General features: G+C 46.0%; 1 protein-coding gene across 4 annotated transcripts in view; it reads left to right on the top strand.

The window, feature by feature from the left end:
* The window catches only part of LOC139583739 (MAGUK p55 subfamily member 7-like), a 268,462-nt gene that overhangs the window by 58,945 nt on the left and 189,533 nt on the right, over positions 1-19,984 (top strand). For all 4 annotated transcript variants that reach the window (XM_071415154.1, XM_071415152.1, XM_071415151.1 and 1 more), the window contains one exon: positions 11,773-11,981. In XM_071415154.1, coding sequence (XP_071271255.1) covers positions 11,945-11,981 — 37 coding nt within the window. In that variant the 5' untranslated portion in view covers positions 11,773-11,944. The remainder of the gene's footprint in view (positions 1-11,772; positions 11,982-19,984) is intronic.

The following is a 19,984-nucleotide window of genomic DNA, read 5'->3' as shown; positions in this document are numbered from 1 at the left end:
CTGTCCTCAATAGGCTGAGAGAGGCTGGACTGAGGGCTTGTAGGCCTGTTGTAAGGCAGGTCCTCACCAGACATCACCGTCACAATGTCGTCTATGGGCACAAACCCACCGTCGCTGGACCAGACAGGACTGGCAGAACGTGCTCTTCACTGACGAGTCGCGGTTTTGTCTCACCAGGGGTGATGTTCGGATTCACGTTTATCGTCGAAGGAATGAGAGTTACACCGAGGCCTGTACTCTGGAGCGGGATTGATTTGGAGGTGGAGGGTCCGTCATGGTCTGGGGCAGTGTGTTACAGCATCATCGGACTGAGCTTGTTTTCATTGCAGGCAATCTCAACGCTGTGCGTTACGGGGAAGACATCCTCCCTCATGTGGCTCATCCTGACATGACCCTCCAGCATGACAATGCCACCAGCCATACTGCTTGTTCTGTGCGTGATTTCCTGCAAGACAGGAATGTCAGGGTTCTGCCATGGCCAGCGAAGAGCCCGGATCTCAATCCCATTGAGCACGTCTGGGACCTGTTGGATCGGAGGGTGAGGTAGCATAGAGGCCTTGTCAGTATCAAAGAGGCCCTATCATGGTAGCATAGAGGCCATGTCAGTATCAGAGAGGCCCTATCATGGTAGCATAGAGGCCTTGTCAGTATCGAAGAGGCCCTAAAGTTAAGAGGCCCTTTTTCAGGTTGCATAGAGGCTTTTACAGATCTCTCTCTCAATTCAATTGAAGGGCTGTATTGGCATGGGAAAGATATGTTTACATTACAAAAGCAAGTGAAATTAACAATCAAAAAATGATCATCAGTAAACAACATTATACTCATAAATGTTCCAAATAGCATTCTAGTTTGATCTGTTTTTTTGTTAATTACTTGACACATTGGAAATAACTATCTTTTTGTTTTCTCATGATTTGGTTGGGTCTAATTGTGTTGCTGTCCTGGGGCTCTGTGGGGTCTGTTTGTGTTTGTGAACAGAGCCCCAGGACCAGCTTGCTTAGGGGGCTCTTCTCCAGGTTCATCTCTCTGTAGGTGATGGCTTTGTTCTGGAAGGTTTGGGAATCGCTTCCTTTTAGGTGGTTGTATAATTTAACGTCTCTTTTCTGGATTTTGATAATTAGTGGGTATCAGTCCAATTCTGCTCTGCATGCATTATTTGGTGTTCTACGTTGTACACAGAGGATAGTTTTGCAGAATTCCGCATGCGGAGTCTAAATTTGGTATTTGTCCCAATTTGTGAATTCTTGGTTGGTGAGTGGACCCCAGACCTCACAACCATAAAGGACAATGGGTTCTATAACTGATTCAAGTATTTTTTGCCAGATCCTAATTAGAATGTCAAATGTTATGTTCTTTTTGATGGCATAGAAGGCTCTTCTTGCCTTGTTTCTCAGATCATTCATAGCTTTGTGGAAGTTACCTGTGGCGCTGATGTTGAGGTATGTATCGTTTTTTGTGTGCTCTAGGGCAACGGTGTCTAGATGGAATTTGTATTCGTGGTCCTGGCGACTGGACCTTTTTTGGAACACATTATTTCTGTCTTACTGAGATTCACTGTTAATTCCACCGTCTGACAGAATCTGTGCAGAAGATCTAGGTGCTGCTGTAGGCCCTCCTTGGTTGGTGACAGAAGCACCAGAACATCAGCAAACAGTAGACATTTGACTTCAGATTGATATACATGTTGGAGGTGGGTGTGGCTTATGCTGCATTCCTGTGGAGTGTGTGTGTGTGTGTGTGTGTGTACATGGATTTTATAATGTCGTATGTTTTTCCCCCAACACCATTTTCCCTCAGTTTGTTTTGTAGACCCTCATACCAAATTCAGTGTAACACCGTACCCAAACCGGCCGTGCGCAAATTGATATTGTCCCCCCACACCAAACGCTATCACGACACGCAGGTTGAAAAATCAAAACAAACTCTGAACCAATTATATTAATTTGGGGACAGGTCGAAAAGCATTAAACATTGATGGCAATTTAGCTAGCTAGCTAACTTTCATAGTTACCACGACGACGACCGAACTCAGTTCATGTTTCAATCACCCACGTAGGTATAACCAATGAGGAGATGGCATGTGGGTATCTGCTTCTATAAACCAATGAGGAGATGGGAGAGGCAGGACTTGCACCGCGGTCAGCATTACAAATAGAACTGACTTATATTTTAGCGCTTGGCAACACAGATGCTCGTTGGCGCGCGCAAGCAGTGTGGGTGCATGTTAAAATTTATTTTGCAACACTCGCACACGCGATGCGAGTGGTGTGGTCAGCATGTAAAGCTTTTTTGAAATCAACAAAGCATGAGAAGACTTTGCCTTTGTTTTGGTTTGTTTTTTTGTCAGTTAGGGTGTGCAGGGTGAATACGTGGTCTGTCGTACGGTAATTTGGTAAAAAGCCAATTTGCTCTGTACATTGTTTTCGCTGAGGAAATGTACAAGTCTGCAGTTAATGATAATGCAGAGGATTTTCCCAAGGTTGCTGTTGACGCATATCCCCCGGTAGTTATTGGGGTGAAATCTCAATCGTGGTCACTCTTTCTTTCCTTTTTTCTTTCCTTCTCTCTCTGTTCAGCTCTCTATCACTCTCCTGATTTCTCTTCCCCTCTCGATCTCAAGTTTACTCTGTAAAAGACAGACTGTCTGAAGTGTAACATGTCAAAATAATTTCATTTCCATCACTTTTTATTGAAACAAGGTAGGAAAACATTTAATGGAGTCTTAATGCATTATAATGTGTTCATATGTCGCATGGTGGGAAGACTGGGCTGCACATAAAATGACCTCAACATTCCTGGGGCAGACGCTGTGGAAAGACAGGTTTATATATATGTGATTTTATATGGATTTTTTTTTAGATTCCGTCTCTCACAGTTGAAGTGTACCTATGATAAAAATTACAGACCTCTACATGCTTTGTAAGTAGGGAAACCTGCAAAATCGTCAGTGTATCAAATACTTGTTCTCCCCACTGTATATATAAAATATATATATATATATATTATGCCTCTCTGCTTGATAAGCCTCTCTGTATATACACACACACACATAGACACAGCAAGTGGCCCTGGTCTGACTCTGTACTGATCCTGAGCTGTTCAAACCATCTTGACCTCTTCTCAACCTGAAATCTTTCAGGGAAGGCCTGTTAGGTCAGAGGCTCAGACCAAGGCTCCTGTGGTGCAGATGTAGAGTAACAGCCTGTTTAAGAGATCTTGAGATCTTGTGTGAGGTATTTGATGGAGATATTCCATAGTATTCAGACAGTTAAAAAGTGGTGAACAGTTTTGATTGATACTGCTATTTGTACTTCAGCTCTCCTTGCATGCTAGTAGATACCCATAGACTTCCAGTCATTGCGCTAGTTAGCATTTGGCTTGCGAAATTACTTATAACTTCCTTCATATTAGACACAGAGACATGAACATTCATCTGACTCTGGGGAAGTAGATGAAGGGCATCATTGCCAAAATCCTGAAGTATCCCTTTAATTTACATCCAAAAAGCAGGGATGTGCTCTTTCCATCAGACATGATAGAGTAGTACCTCCTTCTGTCATCCATTTCTTTGCTCACACACCTTGCTGCTTGCATCCCCCTCCCTCCGTCTCTCCCTCAGGCCAGGAACACTACACAGCCACCCCTGGGTTGTAGCGGTCTTCATTTAAGAACCCCAATCCCACATAACCTTAACAACTGTTACCAACTAATACCGGCCTGCAGCCTCCCGGCTGGCCATTTGGCACGTCCCCCAACACAGCTAAATCCTCTGCCCTGCTCTTCCAGCTACTTCTAATAGGATAGACGTGTTTAACTATACCTAATCAGAAGGAGCTCGGGTTAGGAGCTCGGGTTAGGATCTAGGGTTAGGATCTAGGGTTAGGATCTAGGGTTAGGATCTAGGGTTAGGATCTAGGGTTAGGATCTAGGGTTAGGATCTAGGGTTAGGATCTAGGGTTAGTTTTAAGGTTAGTTTTAGAGTGAGGATCTAGGGTTAGTTTTGGGGTGAGGATCTAGGGTTAGTTTTGGGGTGAGGATCTAGGGTTAGTTTTGGGGTGAGGATCTAGGGTTAGTTTTGGGGTGAGGATCTAGGGTTAGTTTTGGGGTGAGGATCTAGGGTTAGTTTTGGGGTGAGGATCTAGGGTTAGTTTTGGGGTGAGAATCTAGGGTTAGTTTTGGGGTGAGAATCTAGGGTTAGTTTTGGGGTGAGAATCTAGGGTTAGTTTTGGGGTGAGAATCTAGGGTTAGTTTTGGGGTGAGAATCTAGGGTTAGTTTTGGGGTGAGAATCTAGGGTTAGTTTTGGGGTGAGAATCTAGGGTTAGTTTTGGGGTGAGAATCTAGGGTTAGTTTTGGGGTGAGGATCTAGGGTTAGTTTTGGGGTGAGGATCTAGGGTTAGTTTTGGGGTGAGGATCTAGGGTTAGTTTTGGGGTGAGGATCTAGGGTTAGTTTTGGGGTGAGGATCTAGGGTTAGTTTTGGGGTGAGGATCTAGGGTTAGTTTTGGGTTAGGTTTAGGATCTAGGGTTAGGTTTAGGATTTAGGGTTACGGTTTTGGGGTTAGGGTTAGGGTTAAGGTTTTAGGGTTAGGGTTGGGGAAAATAGGATTTAGAATGGGACTGAATGTTGTGTCCCCACAAGGTTAGTTGTACAAGACTGTGTGTGTCTGATTGTCCAATGCAGCCTGCCTAATAGGATGAGACGGAGACATTCTGGCATGCCTCTGGAGAACAGTGCAGCTATTGAACAATGTGTACACAAACACTCTTTTTAACATTTCAACAAATGTATTTTTATATTTTCCACAAACAGCGTTTCGCTCCCGGATCCAGGAGGATTTCAGTATTAATATTTAACAAAATGTAATGTATGAGTGCACGAGAGTTTTCCATGCCAACTGTTTAGTACACTGTAATTATATACCGTCCATGAAACTGCGGCTGTGTTGTGTGTGTATTATTACGGGGGTGTCGGGTGTCTGTGGTACATGTATTTTAATATACAGTTTCTTTATTGCTTTGCTGAAGGATCTTGCTGAATCATTGCCATGGCTACTCCTCTGGAACACTGCTCTGTGAATGCCTTTCAAATGGCACCAGAGCCCATATAGCTAGGGAATTGGGTGCCTTAGGGTAAATAGGGTTCCATTTGGGACACAACCTACCTGTAACACTGTAATAGACTGACACCCCTACTGGAACTTGAAGGGACCCCTCATTTATATCACACTCAGTCTACTATGTAAGCACTAAACCCCCTTAAATTTACACCCTCTATCCATCCACACTTCTCTTCCTCGCTGTGTATCTCCCACTCTCCCTCTATCTCTCAATCTCTCCATCTATCTCGTCCCCCCCCCCTGTTTCGCTCTCTCTAACCAGGCAGCATCACAGCAGAAATATTTGGACACATGTTTTATGGACCAGAAGAGTGGGCTCTTTCTGTCACCGTTTTCTCTTTATTGGGCGCGTGCGCGCACATGTGAAAACAAGATAGTGTCCTTTTAAAACCGCACGTGACCACTAATGACACGGCATGCCTTTAAAAACAGACTGCGTCTGAGGCGTGAGTCACTGCCGCGGCGACAGATTACGAGACGGTGAATTAGGGAGACCCAGTGCTCAGATACACTCATTCAGGGCTCAGACTCACGGACAGAGGGGATCTAAGGTTGGATTTAGAGGAGTTGGGGATAAAGGGGGCAGAGTGGTGTGGTATACATACTTGTGTGTTTTCTTTTCTCGCTTGGCGATTCAGTAGTTGGACACTGGAAGTATGCGGGACTCTAGATGTCCCACTTGCTGTGTTCACTATCAGGTCACTCCCAGGAGAGGGCACCAGTGAGCTCAGAACCTGGTCCCGCTACATACCTGTACATACAGGAGCCAGGGTTTACAGCCACAATATGTTCAGTCAGTTAGGTGGAACATATAAGCATTTCCAATCTGATAATATTGATAATTCCATAATCCTGTTGTAGGCCAGTCCAGGACGTGTGGCTTTATGAAGGTAAGTCAGTTGAGTCAATTTAACTTCATTGAGTATTAGATGGTTCTGGTAAGACCTGGATGAACTTGGTTGATGAACCTGAATTTAAACTTGGCACATCGTGACACCAGATTGGCACAGCGGGGTTTACATAGTGCTTCACCTGGGTCAGATGTATTTGCTTTATAAAAATAGGACTTCCAAAAGAGGAGGACTCATTAATTAGGGCTGAGAATTGCGGGGGACCTCACGATACGGAATTATCACGATACTTGTATTGCAATTCGATACTGTGATTTTATTGTGATTTGTTGTTCCAAACATATTGCTCACTATATGTCTGCTGCAGAGGGACAAGAGAGAGCCATGAGAGAAATGTGTTTTGACCCGTTATGGAAATAAAAGTGCTGAAAACAAATTGTCTCCATATTTAAAAAGGTGGAGAACAAGCCATAAAGGTTTTGGTGCAGGTACAGCCAACTAGCTCAATAATAATATTGCGATATGTAATGGGAAGGAGGATCAGTGTGTGTACGGATGGACGGGATGCGGTAGGCCTATACTCCTCCAGGCTAGTGTCTGGCCTCTACGGAGAAAACTCAATCTCACAACAGCACGCTGGGGCTGTCAGACTCCACTCCTATCCGCTACCGATCCCGACCGATATGTTTTTTGGGCTCCGACATCGATTCCGATTTTTCTTTTTTGGGGGGTGGGGGGACAAAACATAGCGATACTGATATCTGCCGATATATTATTTTACAGCAGGAAACTAAAGTGTCATTTTTCCACTCTGAATTTCCATAAATTGCCATCTAAAAGAGCAATTGTCCAATAACTATGCTTTAAATGTTGATTTAGTACATTGTGACATTAATGACACATCATGAGAATGGCCAGAAGTGTTCAGATCAGCATGAGATTCCCTTTTCTCATCCTATTTATTCAATGTCGGTTATCGTGGAGTTATTTACCAATATAGCTGTAAAAGGCCAATATCGGACGATCATACTGGTGAACCAATCTATCGGTCGGGCTCTAAACTCTTAGAAAAAAAGGTGCCATACAAAACCTAAGAGTTCTTTGGGTGTCCACCCTTGTTGGTTCCAGGTAGAACCCTTTTGGTTTCAAGTAGAACCAGTTTGTGTTCCGTGTCGAATCTTACTCACAGGAATCAAAAAGGGTTTTACCTGGAACCAAAAAGGGTTCTTCTATGGGGACAGCCAAAGAACCCTTTTGGACCCTTTTTTCTACGAGTGCCAACCCAGGGAATGTATAGATGGTGTATGCCTGCCTGCAGAAGTCTGCTACCTGCGAAACGCGTGTCCCTTTCCCGACTCTCTCTCCGTGTCCCACTTGAGGCCACTACACTTTTTTTCTCTCACATTGTCTTCATGTTTGGTGCAGCCAAGTGTTGTGTTCCACAGAATGTTTTTTCTCTCAGTACTGGACATTTGAGTAACCTAGGCTATCATATCTGAACCTCAGACGATAGTAAAGAGTGTGTTTTGGTGTCAGAGTTTTGGAGGATAGTATAGTTTTTAATGTCAGAGTAAGAGCGTGTGTTTTCATAACCTGTTTTTCCTCATCCCTTCTGTCTCCTTCTCTTCGACTTCCAGCTGGGTCCCTGCGTCCTCACATCCTAGCCAAGCCCGGCCTGTTTTTGAAAAGGGTAAAAAAAAATAACCCGTCTTCATCCCTCTCTTCTATACTCCATATTGCCCATTCCCCCTCGGGCTGTTTTCTCTTCAAATAACTGATGGGACTTCAGGTTTCACACTGAGCAAGACTAAACAAATACAGCGTGTCTCCTAACATGTGATGCAAGCTTTCCTTTGTTTGGTAAGCTGCTGCGGCTTGCCTTGTCCAGGGTGTCTTCCAGCTGTGTTGTAGTAGTAAGAGTAGAGGGGATTCTGGCTGTAGTTGGATATTGGGCCACTAGATGGCAGCAGCACCCTTTCAGGGCACTGTGTGTGTCTGTTACACATGGGAGAAGTAGAAGGCATACCTTTCATTGTGATCAGGCTCTTTTCTTCTCCACATGGCAAAGTTGCTTTGCCTCCCCCCTCTACACTCAAACCTGATTCTGTGTGATTTGTACAGAGGAGAACCAAGCCATGGCTGAATAAAGCATCTTTACTTGAACTGTCTTGAAGTTCAGTGGTTACAGGCCTTTCGGGCGCCGTAAAAGTCTCAGGTGCTCTCGGTGCCGCGGTACGCTTCCTGGCCTTCCCAAGGCCCCGGACGGAAAGATGGATCCTTTTTGATTTGGGAAAATTTTCTGTAATTCCTCCTAGGGATGCCGTCTGATATTCCTGAATCCTGCAGCACTAGAAGGCAGGCAGATCAATCTCCCTAACAAGTCCCCCTCTGTCTCCGTCTGTCATTCCAATCACACTGGTATGACTATACCTTAGCCTTGTCCCTTACCCTGCTCTGTGACTGTGAAATGCAGGGCTGGTTTAGCGCGGGTCAATTCTTTTGACATGAGCTCAGTTGCTGCTGCTGCTGCTGCTTTTGTCCTCTGTGTTCAGAGCTGTTGGAGAGATCTTGTAGGATCCTGTGGTCCAGGCCTGAGGAGCCTGCTGTCGCTGAGCTGCACCTTCTCTGTCCCAAATGGCGCCTTATTCCCTATGTAGTGTACTACTTTTGACCTGAGCCCTGTGGGCCGTAGTGCACTAGAAAGGGAACAGGGTGCCATTTGGGACCTACACGGTCTCTGCTGGTCTCTTTAGTGTTTTTTTAATGGGATATATGTAGGCTTATGGTGTGGAACAGGACTGAACTTTGATTGCACTTGACGGTTTGGTCTATACATTTACTCTCGCTGTGTGTGTGTGTGTGTGTAGAAAGACAGCTGTGCTCCAAATCTAGCAGGCGTAACAAAGGAGCTGCGTGGTCTGAACTGTCCCGCGTCCTCCACTTCCCCCTTCGGAAGGGAAAAGTCATACGTCCTTTACTGTTGTTCTGTGAATTCAGCACGTCTTACCTCCGGATTTCAAAAACTTCTGGCCTGAAAAACGTCAAACTCCTGGAACCTAACGTGTGTGTGTGTGTGTGTGTGTGTTAAATGACTGGGGTTTGGGTCTGCCTGCAGTCTTTCCCGGTTGATGTTGATGTTGCTGAGGTGATATTTTCCGCAGCAGGTTTTTCCTCACCTGGAGGTAGTGGTCGTCCCCAAGGTGCGTTCACAACCCGGCGTGTCAGACACCGTTACGCAACATGAGCTAGCGTCTCCGCTGATTTACACCCAGCAGCTTCGCCAAACACAGATAAATCCCCAAGCCACATAGGCCTCAGCTCTGCTGTGTGTCGTTCCTGAGGCTGAATAGTTAGTGCACGCTCCAACACCCTTTGACCCAGTGTTCTGGGCTCCGCTGGGGGGGTCCAACGGAGTGTGTGTGTGTGTGTGTGTGTGTGTGTGTGTGTTAGCCCTGCTGAAGGGGGTCCTGAAGGAGGTATTTTGGTCTTAGAGCGGGGTGGATCTGCCTGGAAGCTCGTTTGCGTGTTAGCGTTGTTAGCTAGCTGCCTGCAGCCAAACGGCCCGGTCAGAACACCCTCACTCCGCACGGGACCAATAGCTGTCAGAAGTCAGCCGACACCATAAGAACAATGTAGCCGGGAAGGAGACCAGGAAGGAGGCGACCAGATACAGTAGGTGGCTGAGGCTCATTTCAGAGCAGGATTTGTCTACTCTAGCTGTTCTTTCTGCCTTTAAGCCATCCTGTGTTGTGCTACCTGTGTTGTGCTACCTGTGTTGTATTATATGGGGTTCAGACAGAGAGTGGAGCAGACTGGACTTTTGGGGACCAAGTCTAGGTTGGGTCATTGAGCCCCATGTTGTTAGGCAGGAGCCTTAGGTTAAATGTTATTGGCTGGTCACCGTTCTCTACATTTAAAGCTGAGCTTTGATGACTGCCTAGGCTGCTGAAGCATGTGGTAGTCTAGACCTGAGCAGCATGGTTAGCAAGGGAGGAAGGAGAGGGAGAGGGACATGGTAGGTAGTTGCCCCTGGGGCCTAATGAAGGGACCAGGGGGAGAAATGGAGCATACAGGGGGAGGGTGTGTGTTTTGGGGGAAGGGGGGGGTCATACAGCAGAGTGTGTGGGGTAGGGAACAGTAAAGCGTTAAATAAGCGAGGCGTGAGTCGAGGCCAGCCAGCAGTGGAGGGTCGAGGAGGGGTGGATGAAAGACTGGGGGGGGCAAGGGGCTGGGGTCTCCTAGGGGATGCCACCACAGTCCCAGCCCAGCCCTAGTGTGTCTGTGTATCCCTAATGCCGGCCTGCTGCTGTTCTACAGTAGCAGCACCTGCCTGTGTCTGCTGGGGTTGGCTGGAGTACAGAGGTCAATAGGTAATGTCCTCTGAGGCCTCCGTGAACCCCAGACCCAGTGCTCTGACTCAATGACTACAGCTAGCACTCTGAGACATTCCCACCTGCACACACATCACACATGATATGTCATGTTATATTTAAGCAATAAGGCCCGAGGGGGTGTGGTATATGGCCAATTTTTTTGCTTCGTGTCTAATAACAGCCCTTCGCTGTGGTATATTGGCCATATACCACAAACCGCTGAGGAGCCTTTTTAATCAAAAAATGTATGTGACCTTTATTTAACTAGGCAAGTCTGTTAAGAACAAATTCTTATTTACAATGACGGCCTACCCCGGCCAAACCCTGACAATGCTGGGCCAATTGTGCGCTTCCCAATCACGGCCGGTTGTGATACAGCCTGGATTCGAACCAGGGTGTCTAGTGACGCCTTAAACACTGCGATGCAGTGCCTTAGAACGCTACACCATTCAGGAGCCCCATTGCTACTGTAAACAGGTTAATATCGTAATTAGAAGAGCAAAAATACCTGTTATCATAGCCGTGGTATACGGTCTGATATACCACGGCTGTCAGCCAATCAGCATTCAGGGCTCAAACCACCAGGTTTATAAAGCGCTAGAGACAGAATATGTGAGTGTGTGTGTGATCGAGGGCCTGAGCGTGTGCGTGCATGCATGCCGTATGTCTGTATTGAGGATGTGTGTGTGTTTCTTCCTCTGTTGTCCTGATTCCTGACATTCCTGGAATCCTCCACCTTGATAGGGAATCCCAAAATGGGGACACACACGTCTTTCAGGGATAGAGGGTATATCCAGGAATCTTGTTCCAATTAGCCTAGCAGTACATGAGCTGTTTTTCCATCACTGTGTTTAATAGGCCAGCGCTGTGTGTGTGTGTGTCTGAGTCTGAGGGGGTATATTAACAGCCAAATGATTTTCTCAGAGTTTTGTTTTTGTGTTTTTAATTTCCCCCTTGTTCTCTCCATTTTCTCTGTGGATGGGTTCACAGTTCACTGGTTGTATTTACAAAGTGCCGCATTTCCAGGCTCGTTTGATTCTTCACAGGTCTGGTCTGAGTTCTCCCATGAGCCGGATTGTGTTTCTTATGTTTCCGCTGGCCGTTGAAAGGGGGAATAACGAAGGTCTGGAATGGGGGGTGTGTGTGTGTGTGTGTGTCTGTTTCCGTGTGTGTGTGTTCGTTTCCGTGTGTGTGTTCACAGTTGACCCTCCGCGATTATGAACCAACACATTTTTGCTCTCATCTTCTGAATAACTTCCTTCATTGATGCGTACATCCGCTTTCTTCCAGGTCCAACATCCTACACACACACACACACACACACACACACACACACACACACACACACACACACACACACACACACACCCCATCGGCGTTGGGTGCGGTGAAGCGCAGTTCCTAAATTCCTGCCCTCTCCTTTCTCTTTTAGGGAACGCCGGCCACCCATGGTATAAATCCTGGAGAGAGACACCTTGGACTGGGGGTGACAGAGGAGAGGAGACTGAACCTACCCTCTACCCTTCCCTTGCCTGCTGCTGCAGTGTGGCTGAGCAGTGCTACTTTCATACCTCACTCTGATATTCCACAGCCAGGCAGGAACCATGCCGGCCCTGTCCACCGGATCTGGAAATTACTCGGGTACCGAATGATGTGATGAACCCTGTTTCCTTTCAGCTGTACACACTAAACCCCGTTCCCTGTTCACGATGCACGTCTTCCTGCCCGTTTTATCCCCTTTATACACAGCACGAACTCTGTGCCCTTACGGCTGTTCACGCTCAACCCTGTTCGCTATTTCCAATACGCCGGATTCTGTCTCCACTGTAGGTTTTACGAAGAAGCATAGTACATACAGTTCCTTCAAAGTATTCATACCCCTTGATTTATTCCACATTTTGTTGTGCTACAGCCAAAATGGATTCAACTTTTTTCTCTCTCTCACCGTACACACAATACACCATGATGTCAAAGTTAAAACATGTTTTTAGAAATGTTTGCTTATTTACATCAAATTAAATACACATATGTCTAATTTACATAAGTATTCACACCCCTGAGTCAATATCTTGTAGATGTTCTTACAGCTGTCAGTCTTTCTGGGTAAGTCTCTAAGAGTTTTCCACACCTGGATTCAAAATTCTTCAAGCTCTGTCAAATTGGTTGTTTATCATTGCTAGACAACTATTTTCAGGTCTTGCCATAGATTTAAGTCAAAACTGTAACTCGGCCACTCAGGAAAATTCACTGTCTTCTTGGTTAACAACTCGTGTAGATTTGGCCTTGTGTTTTATGTTATTGTCCTACTGAAAGGTGAATTAATCTCCCAGTGTCTGTTGGAAAGCAGACTGAAACAGGTTTTCCTCTAGGACTTTGCCTGTGCCTAACTCCATTCAGGTTCTTTTTATCCTGAAAAACTCTGCAGTCCTTAACGATAACAAACATACCCATAACATGATGCAGCCACCACTATGCTTGAAAATATGGAGAGTGGTACTGTAATGTGTTGTTGGATTTGCCCCAAACATAATGCTTTGTATTCAGGACCAAAAGGTAATCGCTTTGCCACGTTTTTTGCAGTATTACTTTAGTTCCTTGTTGCAAACAGGATGCATGTTTTGGAATATTTGTATTCTGTACATGGTATGAGGGCCAGATTGGGAATTTAGTCAGTACACCGGGGTTAACACCCCTACTCCTACGATAAATGCCATGGGATCTTTAGTGACCACAGAGAGTCAGCTGTTTAACGTCCCACCCAAAAGACGTTTCCTCCCTCTCCGGAAAACTGAGTTATGAAGGATGCCACAAATGTACACCATTCAAAATACATTTAAGAACTTCACCATGCTTAAAGGGATATTCAATGTCTGTTTTAAAAACATTTTTTTATCCCCTGTCATGTTAAACACTATTATTGCACATAGAGTGAGTCTATGTAACTTATTATGTGACTTGTTAAGCACATTTATACTCCTGAACTTTTTTAGGCTTGCCATAACAAAGGGGTTGAATACCTATCAAGACGTTTCAGCTTTTTTTCATTTTTTATTAATTTGTAAAAAAAGATAGATATATATATATATAAACCATGTAGCCCAATGAGGAAAAAATGGAAATGTAATCTATTTTAAATTCAGGCTGTAACACAACAAAAAGTCAAGGGGTCTGAATACTTTCTTAAACTTTTCTCTTGAACTCCTTTACAACCACGACAATGAACCCTGTCCCCTATGCACTACAATGAACCCTATCCCATATGCACTACAATGAACCCTGTCCCCTATGCACTACAATGAACCCTGTCCCCTATGCACTACAATGAACCCTGTCCCCTATGCACTACAATGAACCCTATCCCATATGCACTACAATGAACCCTGTCCCCTATGCACTACAATGAACCCTATCCCCTATGCACTACAATGAACCCTATCCCCTATGCACTACAATGAACCCTATCCCCTATGCACTACAATGAACCCTGTCCCCTATGCACTACAATGAACCCTGTCCCCTATGCACTACAATGAACCCTGTCCCCTATGCACTACATTGAACCCTGTCCCCTATGCACTACAATGAACCCTGTCCCCTATGCACTACAATGAACCCTGTCCCCTATGCACTACAATGAACCCTGTCCCCTATGCACTAGACTGTCCCCTGTCCCCTATGCACTACAATAAACCCTGTCCCCTATGCACTAGACTGTCCCCTATGCACTAGACTGTCCCCTATGCACTAGACTGAACCCTGTCCCCTATGCACTAGACTGAACCCTGTCTCCTATGCACTAGACTGAACCCTGTCTCCTATGCACTAGACTGAACCCTGTCTCCTATGCACTAGACTGAACCCTGTCTCCTATGCACTAGACTGAACCCTGTCTCCTATGCACTAGACTGAACCCTGTCTCCTATGCACTAGACTGAACCCTGTCCCCTATGCACGACACTGAACCCTGTCCCCTATGCACGACACTGAACCCTGTCCCCTATGCACGACACTGAACCCTGTCCCCTATGCACGACACTGAACCCTGTCCCCTATGCACTACAATGAACCCTGTCCCCTATGCACTACAATGAACCCTGTCCCCTATGCACTACAATGAACCCTGTCCCCTATGCACTAGACTGAACCCTGTCCCCTATGCACTACAATGAACCTTGTCCCCTATGCACTACAATGAACCCTGTCCCCTATGCACTACAATGAACCCTGTCCCCTATGCACTACAATGAACCCTGTCCCCTATGCACTACAATGAACCCTGTCCCCTATGCACTACAATGAACCTTATCCCCTATGCACTACAATGAACCCTGTCCCATATGCACTACAATGAACCCTGTCCCCTATGCACTACAATGAACCCTGTCCCCTATGCACTACAATGAACCCTGTCCCCTATGCACTACAATGAACCATGTCCCCTATGCACTACATTGAATCCTATCAACCAAAGCGTTACAATAGCACAGTGACCTGGTTCACCCCTTTCCTGATGTTCTTCTCCAGGCCCTACACGTCTCATATGTTCTCACAGGTGTTCACAGCAGAGAAATGAGCACACACACACCTCCCGACATCTATCTGTCTCTCTCAGTGATGTCTATCACATACGTCCTTCCGTCATGCGTCTGTGTGTCTCGTTGGGATGATGTCAGAGAGGGAGACATGTCAGGTCTTTTAACACGCAGGCAGATGATGTCAGAGGTTAGGGGTCAAGGCTTGCTCTAATTAGAGCCTGTCTCCTTGTCTGTGAGTGTGTGTGTGTCTGCAGACGCATCCACCTCTCCCCTCTCTCGTCCCTTCTCTCCCCTCTCTCGTCCCTTCTCTCCCCTCTCTCGTCCCTTCTCTCCCCTCTCTCGTCCCTCCTCTCCCCTCTCTCGTCTCCCCTCTCTCGTCCCTCCTCTCCCCTCTCCCCTCTCTCGTCCCTCCTCTCCCCTCTCTCGTCCCTTCTCTCCCCTCTCTCGTCCCTTCTCTCCCCTCTCTCGTCCCTTCTCTCCCCTCTCTCGTCCCTCCTCTCCCCTCTCTCGTCCCTCCTCTCCCCTCTCTCGTCCCTCCTCTCCCCTTTCTCGTCTCACCTCTCCCCTCTCTCGTCCCTCCTCTCCCCTCTCTCGTCTCCCCTCTCTCGTCCCACCCTCTCCCCTCTCTCGTCCCTTCTCTCATCTCTCAACCACAACCCAAAAAAAGAGGAGCAAAAGGACAAGGAGGTGGATGAAAAAGAGAGGGCGGACGGACCAACGACAGACACAGGGAAAAAGAAAGTTGATGGATAAAGAGTGTGTTCGTCTCGGCTGTCCAGGCTTTGACAGAGTTTACGTAGCCGTTGTGGAAATTCGTATAGACAAAGTGAAAAGCCAGACCATCAATTACTATTATAGTCATTTTAGGCAATTACTGGCACAGACCCTGTTTCCAAATAAAACATGTAAGGGCTCTCTCCTCTGCCCCATCCCTCTATCCCTCCATCTTTCATCCCTCCATCTCTCTAGCCAATTCCCTCCATCTCCTCATCCTTCCATCCTTCCTCCTCAATCGTCCAGTTTGAGCTTTACGGGTGAAATCTAGAACGCAGCGGAACGTGGACGACAGTTTCGTAGAGCCACGGGCCACAGAGCTATGGACAACGTCGTGACTGATGTTAGGATTCCTTCTGTAGATGACAGATTCCGCTCCCCGTGTCAACTTGTGTCTGGTAACACTAATGTTACTAGAAGAGGGCTGTGTGAGTAGCTCAGGGAGGAGTGTGACTGAGTGTAAGGCTGCAGAACTGACCGATTCGTCACCTTGTGACAACCCATGTCTGGGGGAAGTGATGTTACAGGAAGGAGTATTGTAGAGCGAGGGCAGATTGTTATGAGTGGTCTCAGCCTAGTGAGGAAGGTGGGAGGCAGAGGTTCACCTGTGTGTTTTAAGAGATTACTAATCTCCATTGTGTAGATGTGTAAAGATGGTGACAGAGGTTACTAATCAGTGTAATTGTCATTTTAGCAGCTAGTTAGGCGACATGGAGTTAGGAGGTGCAGCTGCATAAGTGAGGGGGCGTAAGGGTGACAAATAGAGGAGTATTTATGCATTGGGATTTGGAAATGTAATTTTTTATACAAATCTGGTAATATCTATCATATGTATACTGAACAACAATATAAACGCAACGTGTAAAGTGTTGGTCCCATGTTTCATAAGATCCCTCACGTTTGTTTACATCCCTGTTAGTGAGCGTTTCACCTGTGCCAAGATAATCCATCCAACTGACAGGTGTGGCATATCAAGAAGCTGATTGAACAGCATGATCATTACACAGGTGCACCTTGTGCTGGGGACAATAAAAGTCCACTCTAAAATGTGCAGTTTGGTCACACCACACAATGTGCCACAGATGCAATTGGCATGTTGACTGCAGGAATGTCCAACAGAGCTGTTGCCAGAGAATTGAATGTTAATTTCTCTACCATGAGCCGCCTCCAATGTTGTTTTAGAGAATTTGACAGTTCATATAACCGGCCTCACACCCGCAGACCACGTGTAACCACGCCAGGCCAGGACATCCACGTCCGGCTTCTTCACCTGCAGGATTGTCTGAGGAGTAGGTGCTGAGGGGGGGTGCTGAGGAGTATTTCTGTCTGTAATGAAGTCCTTTTGTGGGGAAAAACTAATTCTGATTGGCTGTGCCTGGCTTCCCAGTGGGTGGGCTGCGCCCCTGCCCAGTCATTTGAAATCTATAGATTAGGGCCAAATTTATGTATTTAAATTGACTGATTTCCTTCTATAAACTCTAACTCAGTAAAACCTTTGAAATTGTTGCGTTTATATTTTTGTTCAGTATATATTAGATGTTCAGACAATTAGTAGACATGTAGATAGATGGTGGCCTTTGTAGGATTTCCCATCACATTCAAACAGGGAAATCTGTGGTCATTTAGTGCTACTAGTGTTGGGGGCTGGTAGGTAGCTGGGGGGTTTGGCAGTGTCAGAGATCGAAAGAGGACCAGCGCGCTCGCCAAAACGTCTCTGTACGCTATCCCTGATGCAGTGAAAAGAATAAAAACACTTTTAAAATAAAGCTTTATGCATCATATTTTTGAGTGCGGACCATCACCCCTTTTTATTTATGTGTCAGTGATCCGACAGACACGCAGGTGACTGACACATTTATCCCTCCCTCCCTGAGGACCTGGTCAGCACAGCTGACCACCAGGGCTTATGGTGTCTCACCAGGAGCAATTGAGATGTTATCCAGCCTCAACCTACTCCATCACTCTGTCTGAAACTCATATCACCCCAAAGCAGCTGATGAAATGACAGCGCTACACAGTACAGACTTATTAATGCTAATATTTTCCCCCGACTGTGAAAGGACTGAGCTGAGCACTTTATCTGGTGTGTGTGTGTGTGTGTGTGTGTGTGTGTGTGTGTGTGTGTGTGTGTGTGTGTGTGTGTGGCGCAGCGCAGCTCTTTATCTGGTGTGTGTATCTAAAATGTTATGGAATATTTGGAGAATAAATATGGGGTGAGTAGACGGATGGTACAGAAAGTGCTCCCTACTTAGCAACATGTCGTCTCACTTTCTCTCTCTCTCGCTCTCTCTGTCTCTCTCAGTTCAATTCAAGGGGGTTTATTGGCATGGGAAACATATGTTTACATTGCCAAAGCAAGTGAAATAGATAATAAACAAAAATGAAATAATATTCTCTCTCTCGCTCACCCCTTCTTTCGCTGCGGGAGCGGCCTTCTCATATCGGCTCAGCTCTGCTCGGCCCAAAATAAACAACAGACCTCTCTCGCAAATTAAGATCTAATAAATGAAACCAAATAATGAAAAAATAAACCTGAAAAACAATAAAAAGCTGGAAAAATGACCTGAATGTTCGAAAGGAACGCCGTCCCAGTGTTCAGGTTACTCAGGGCCCTTTTGGTCTGGGACTTTTTAATAAATACTTTGGAAGCAGATTAAGGAGGTGTTTGGTTGATGTTGCTGGCCCCAGGCTTGTGTTTAAAAAAAAAAAAAAAAAAAAAGTTTTAAAATCTCAAATCTGTGAGAAGGAATGTGTCCCCAGTAGCGAGGGAGACCGATAGCAGGACCGACTGCTAGGACTGATTTCTAAGAGCCGCTCTCTGACACTTTGTTGGCTGAAAATGGGACCTGATATACACACACACACACACACACATTAATTGACATTCTCACAGAGCGGCCAAGCGACAGGAAATTGTTTTTTAATTGCGCAGGGTTGATCAAGGGGTCCTTCCACAGTGGGATGTCCTAGAGATGTGTCATGTCACTAATCCGGTTTGCTTAACACTCAAACCCAACCCAGCTACTGTTACCGTCTAACTCTATGGAGGGGTTCTGTTACTGTCTAGCTCTATAGAGGGGTTCTGTTACTGTCTAGCTCTATAGAGGGGTTCTGTTACTGTCTAGCTCTATGGAGGGGTTATGTTACTGTCTAGCTCTATAGAGGGGTTGTGTTACTGTCTAGCTCTATAGAGGGGTTCTGTTACTGTCTAGCTCTATAGAGGGGTTCTGTTACTGTCTAGCTCTATAGAGGGGTTCTGTTACTGTCTAGCTCTATAGAGGGGTTCTGTTACTGTCTAGCTCTATAGAGGGGTTCTGTTACTGTCTAGCTCTATGGAGGGGTTGTGTTACTGTCTAGCTCTATAGAGGGGTTGTGTTACTGTCTAGCTCTATAGAGGGGTTATGTTACTGTCTAGCTCTATGGAGGGGTTCTGTTACTGTCTAGCTCTATAGAGGGGTTCTGTTACTGTCTAGCTCTATAGAGGGGTTCTGTTACTGTCTAGCTCTATAGAGGGGTTGTGTTACTGTCTAGCTCTATAGAGGGGATGTGTTACGGTCTCGCTCTATAGAGGGGATGTGTTACTGTCTAGCTCTATGGAGGGGTTGTGTTACTGTCTAGCTCTATAGAGGGGTTCTGTTACTGTCTAGCTCTATGGAGGGGTTATGTTACTGTCTAGCTCTATAGAGGGGATGTGTTACTGTCTAGCTCTATAGAGGGGTTCTGTTACTGTCTAGCTCTATAGAGGGGTTGTGTTACTGTCTAGCTCTATGGAGGGGTTCTGTTACTGTCTAGCTCTATAGAGGGGTTGTGTTACTGTCTAGCTCTATAGAGGGGTTGTGTTACTGTCTAGCTCTATAGAGGGGTTATGTTACTGTCTAGCTCTATAGAGGGGTTATGTTACTGTCTAGCTCTAGAGGGGTTGTGTTACTGTCTAGCTCTAGAGGGGTTCTGTTACTGTCTAGCTCTATAGAGGGGTTATGTTACTGTCTAGCTCTAGAGGGGTTGTGTTACTGTCTAGCTCTAGAGGGGTTCTGTTACTGTCTAGCTCTATGGAGGGGTTCTGTTACTGTCTAGCTCTATAGAGGGGTTCTGTTACTGTCTAGCTCTATAGAGGGGTTCTGTTACTGTCTAGCTCTATAGAGGGGTTGTGTTACTGTCTAGCTCTATAGAGGGGATGTGTTACGGTCTCGCTCTATAGAGGGGATGTGTTACTGTCTAGCTCTATGGAGGGGTTGTGTTACTGTCTAGCTCTATAGAGGGGTTCTGTTACTGTCTAGCTCTATGGAGGGGTTATGTTACTGTCTAGCTCTATAGAGGGGATGTGTTACTGTCTAG

This window comes from Salvelinus alpinus, chromosome 8 (assembly GCF_045679555.1).
Source record: "Salvelinus alpinus chromosome 8, SLU_Salpinus.1, whole genome shotgun sequence".
Taxonomy (NCBI): domain Eukaryota; kingdom Metazoa; phylum Chordata; class Actinopteri; order Salmoniformes; family Salmonidae; genus Salvelinus; species Salvelinus alpinus.
Note: the sequence above shows the minus strand (reverse complement) of the source record. Positions and strands in the feature narration are given on the sequence as shown.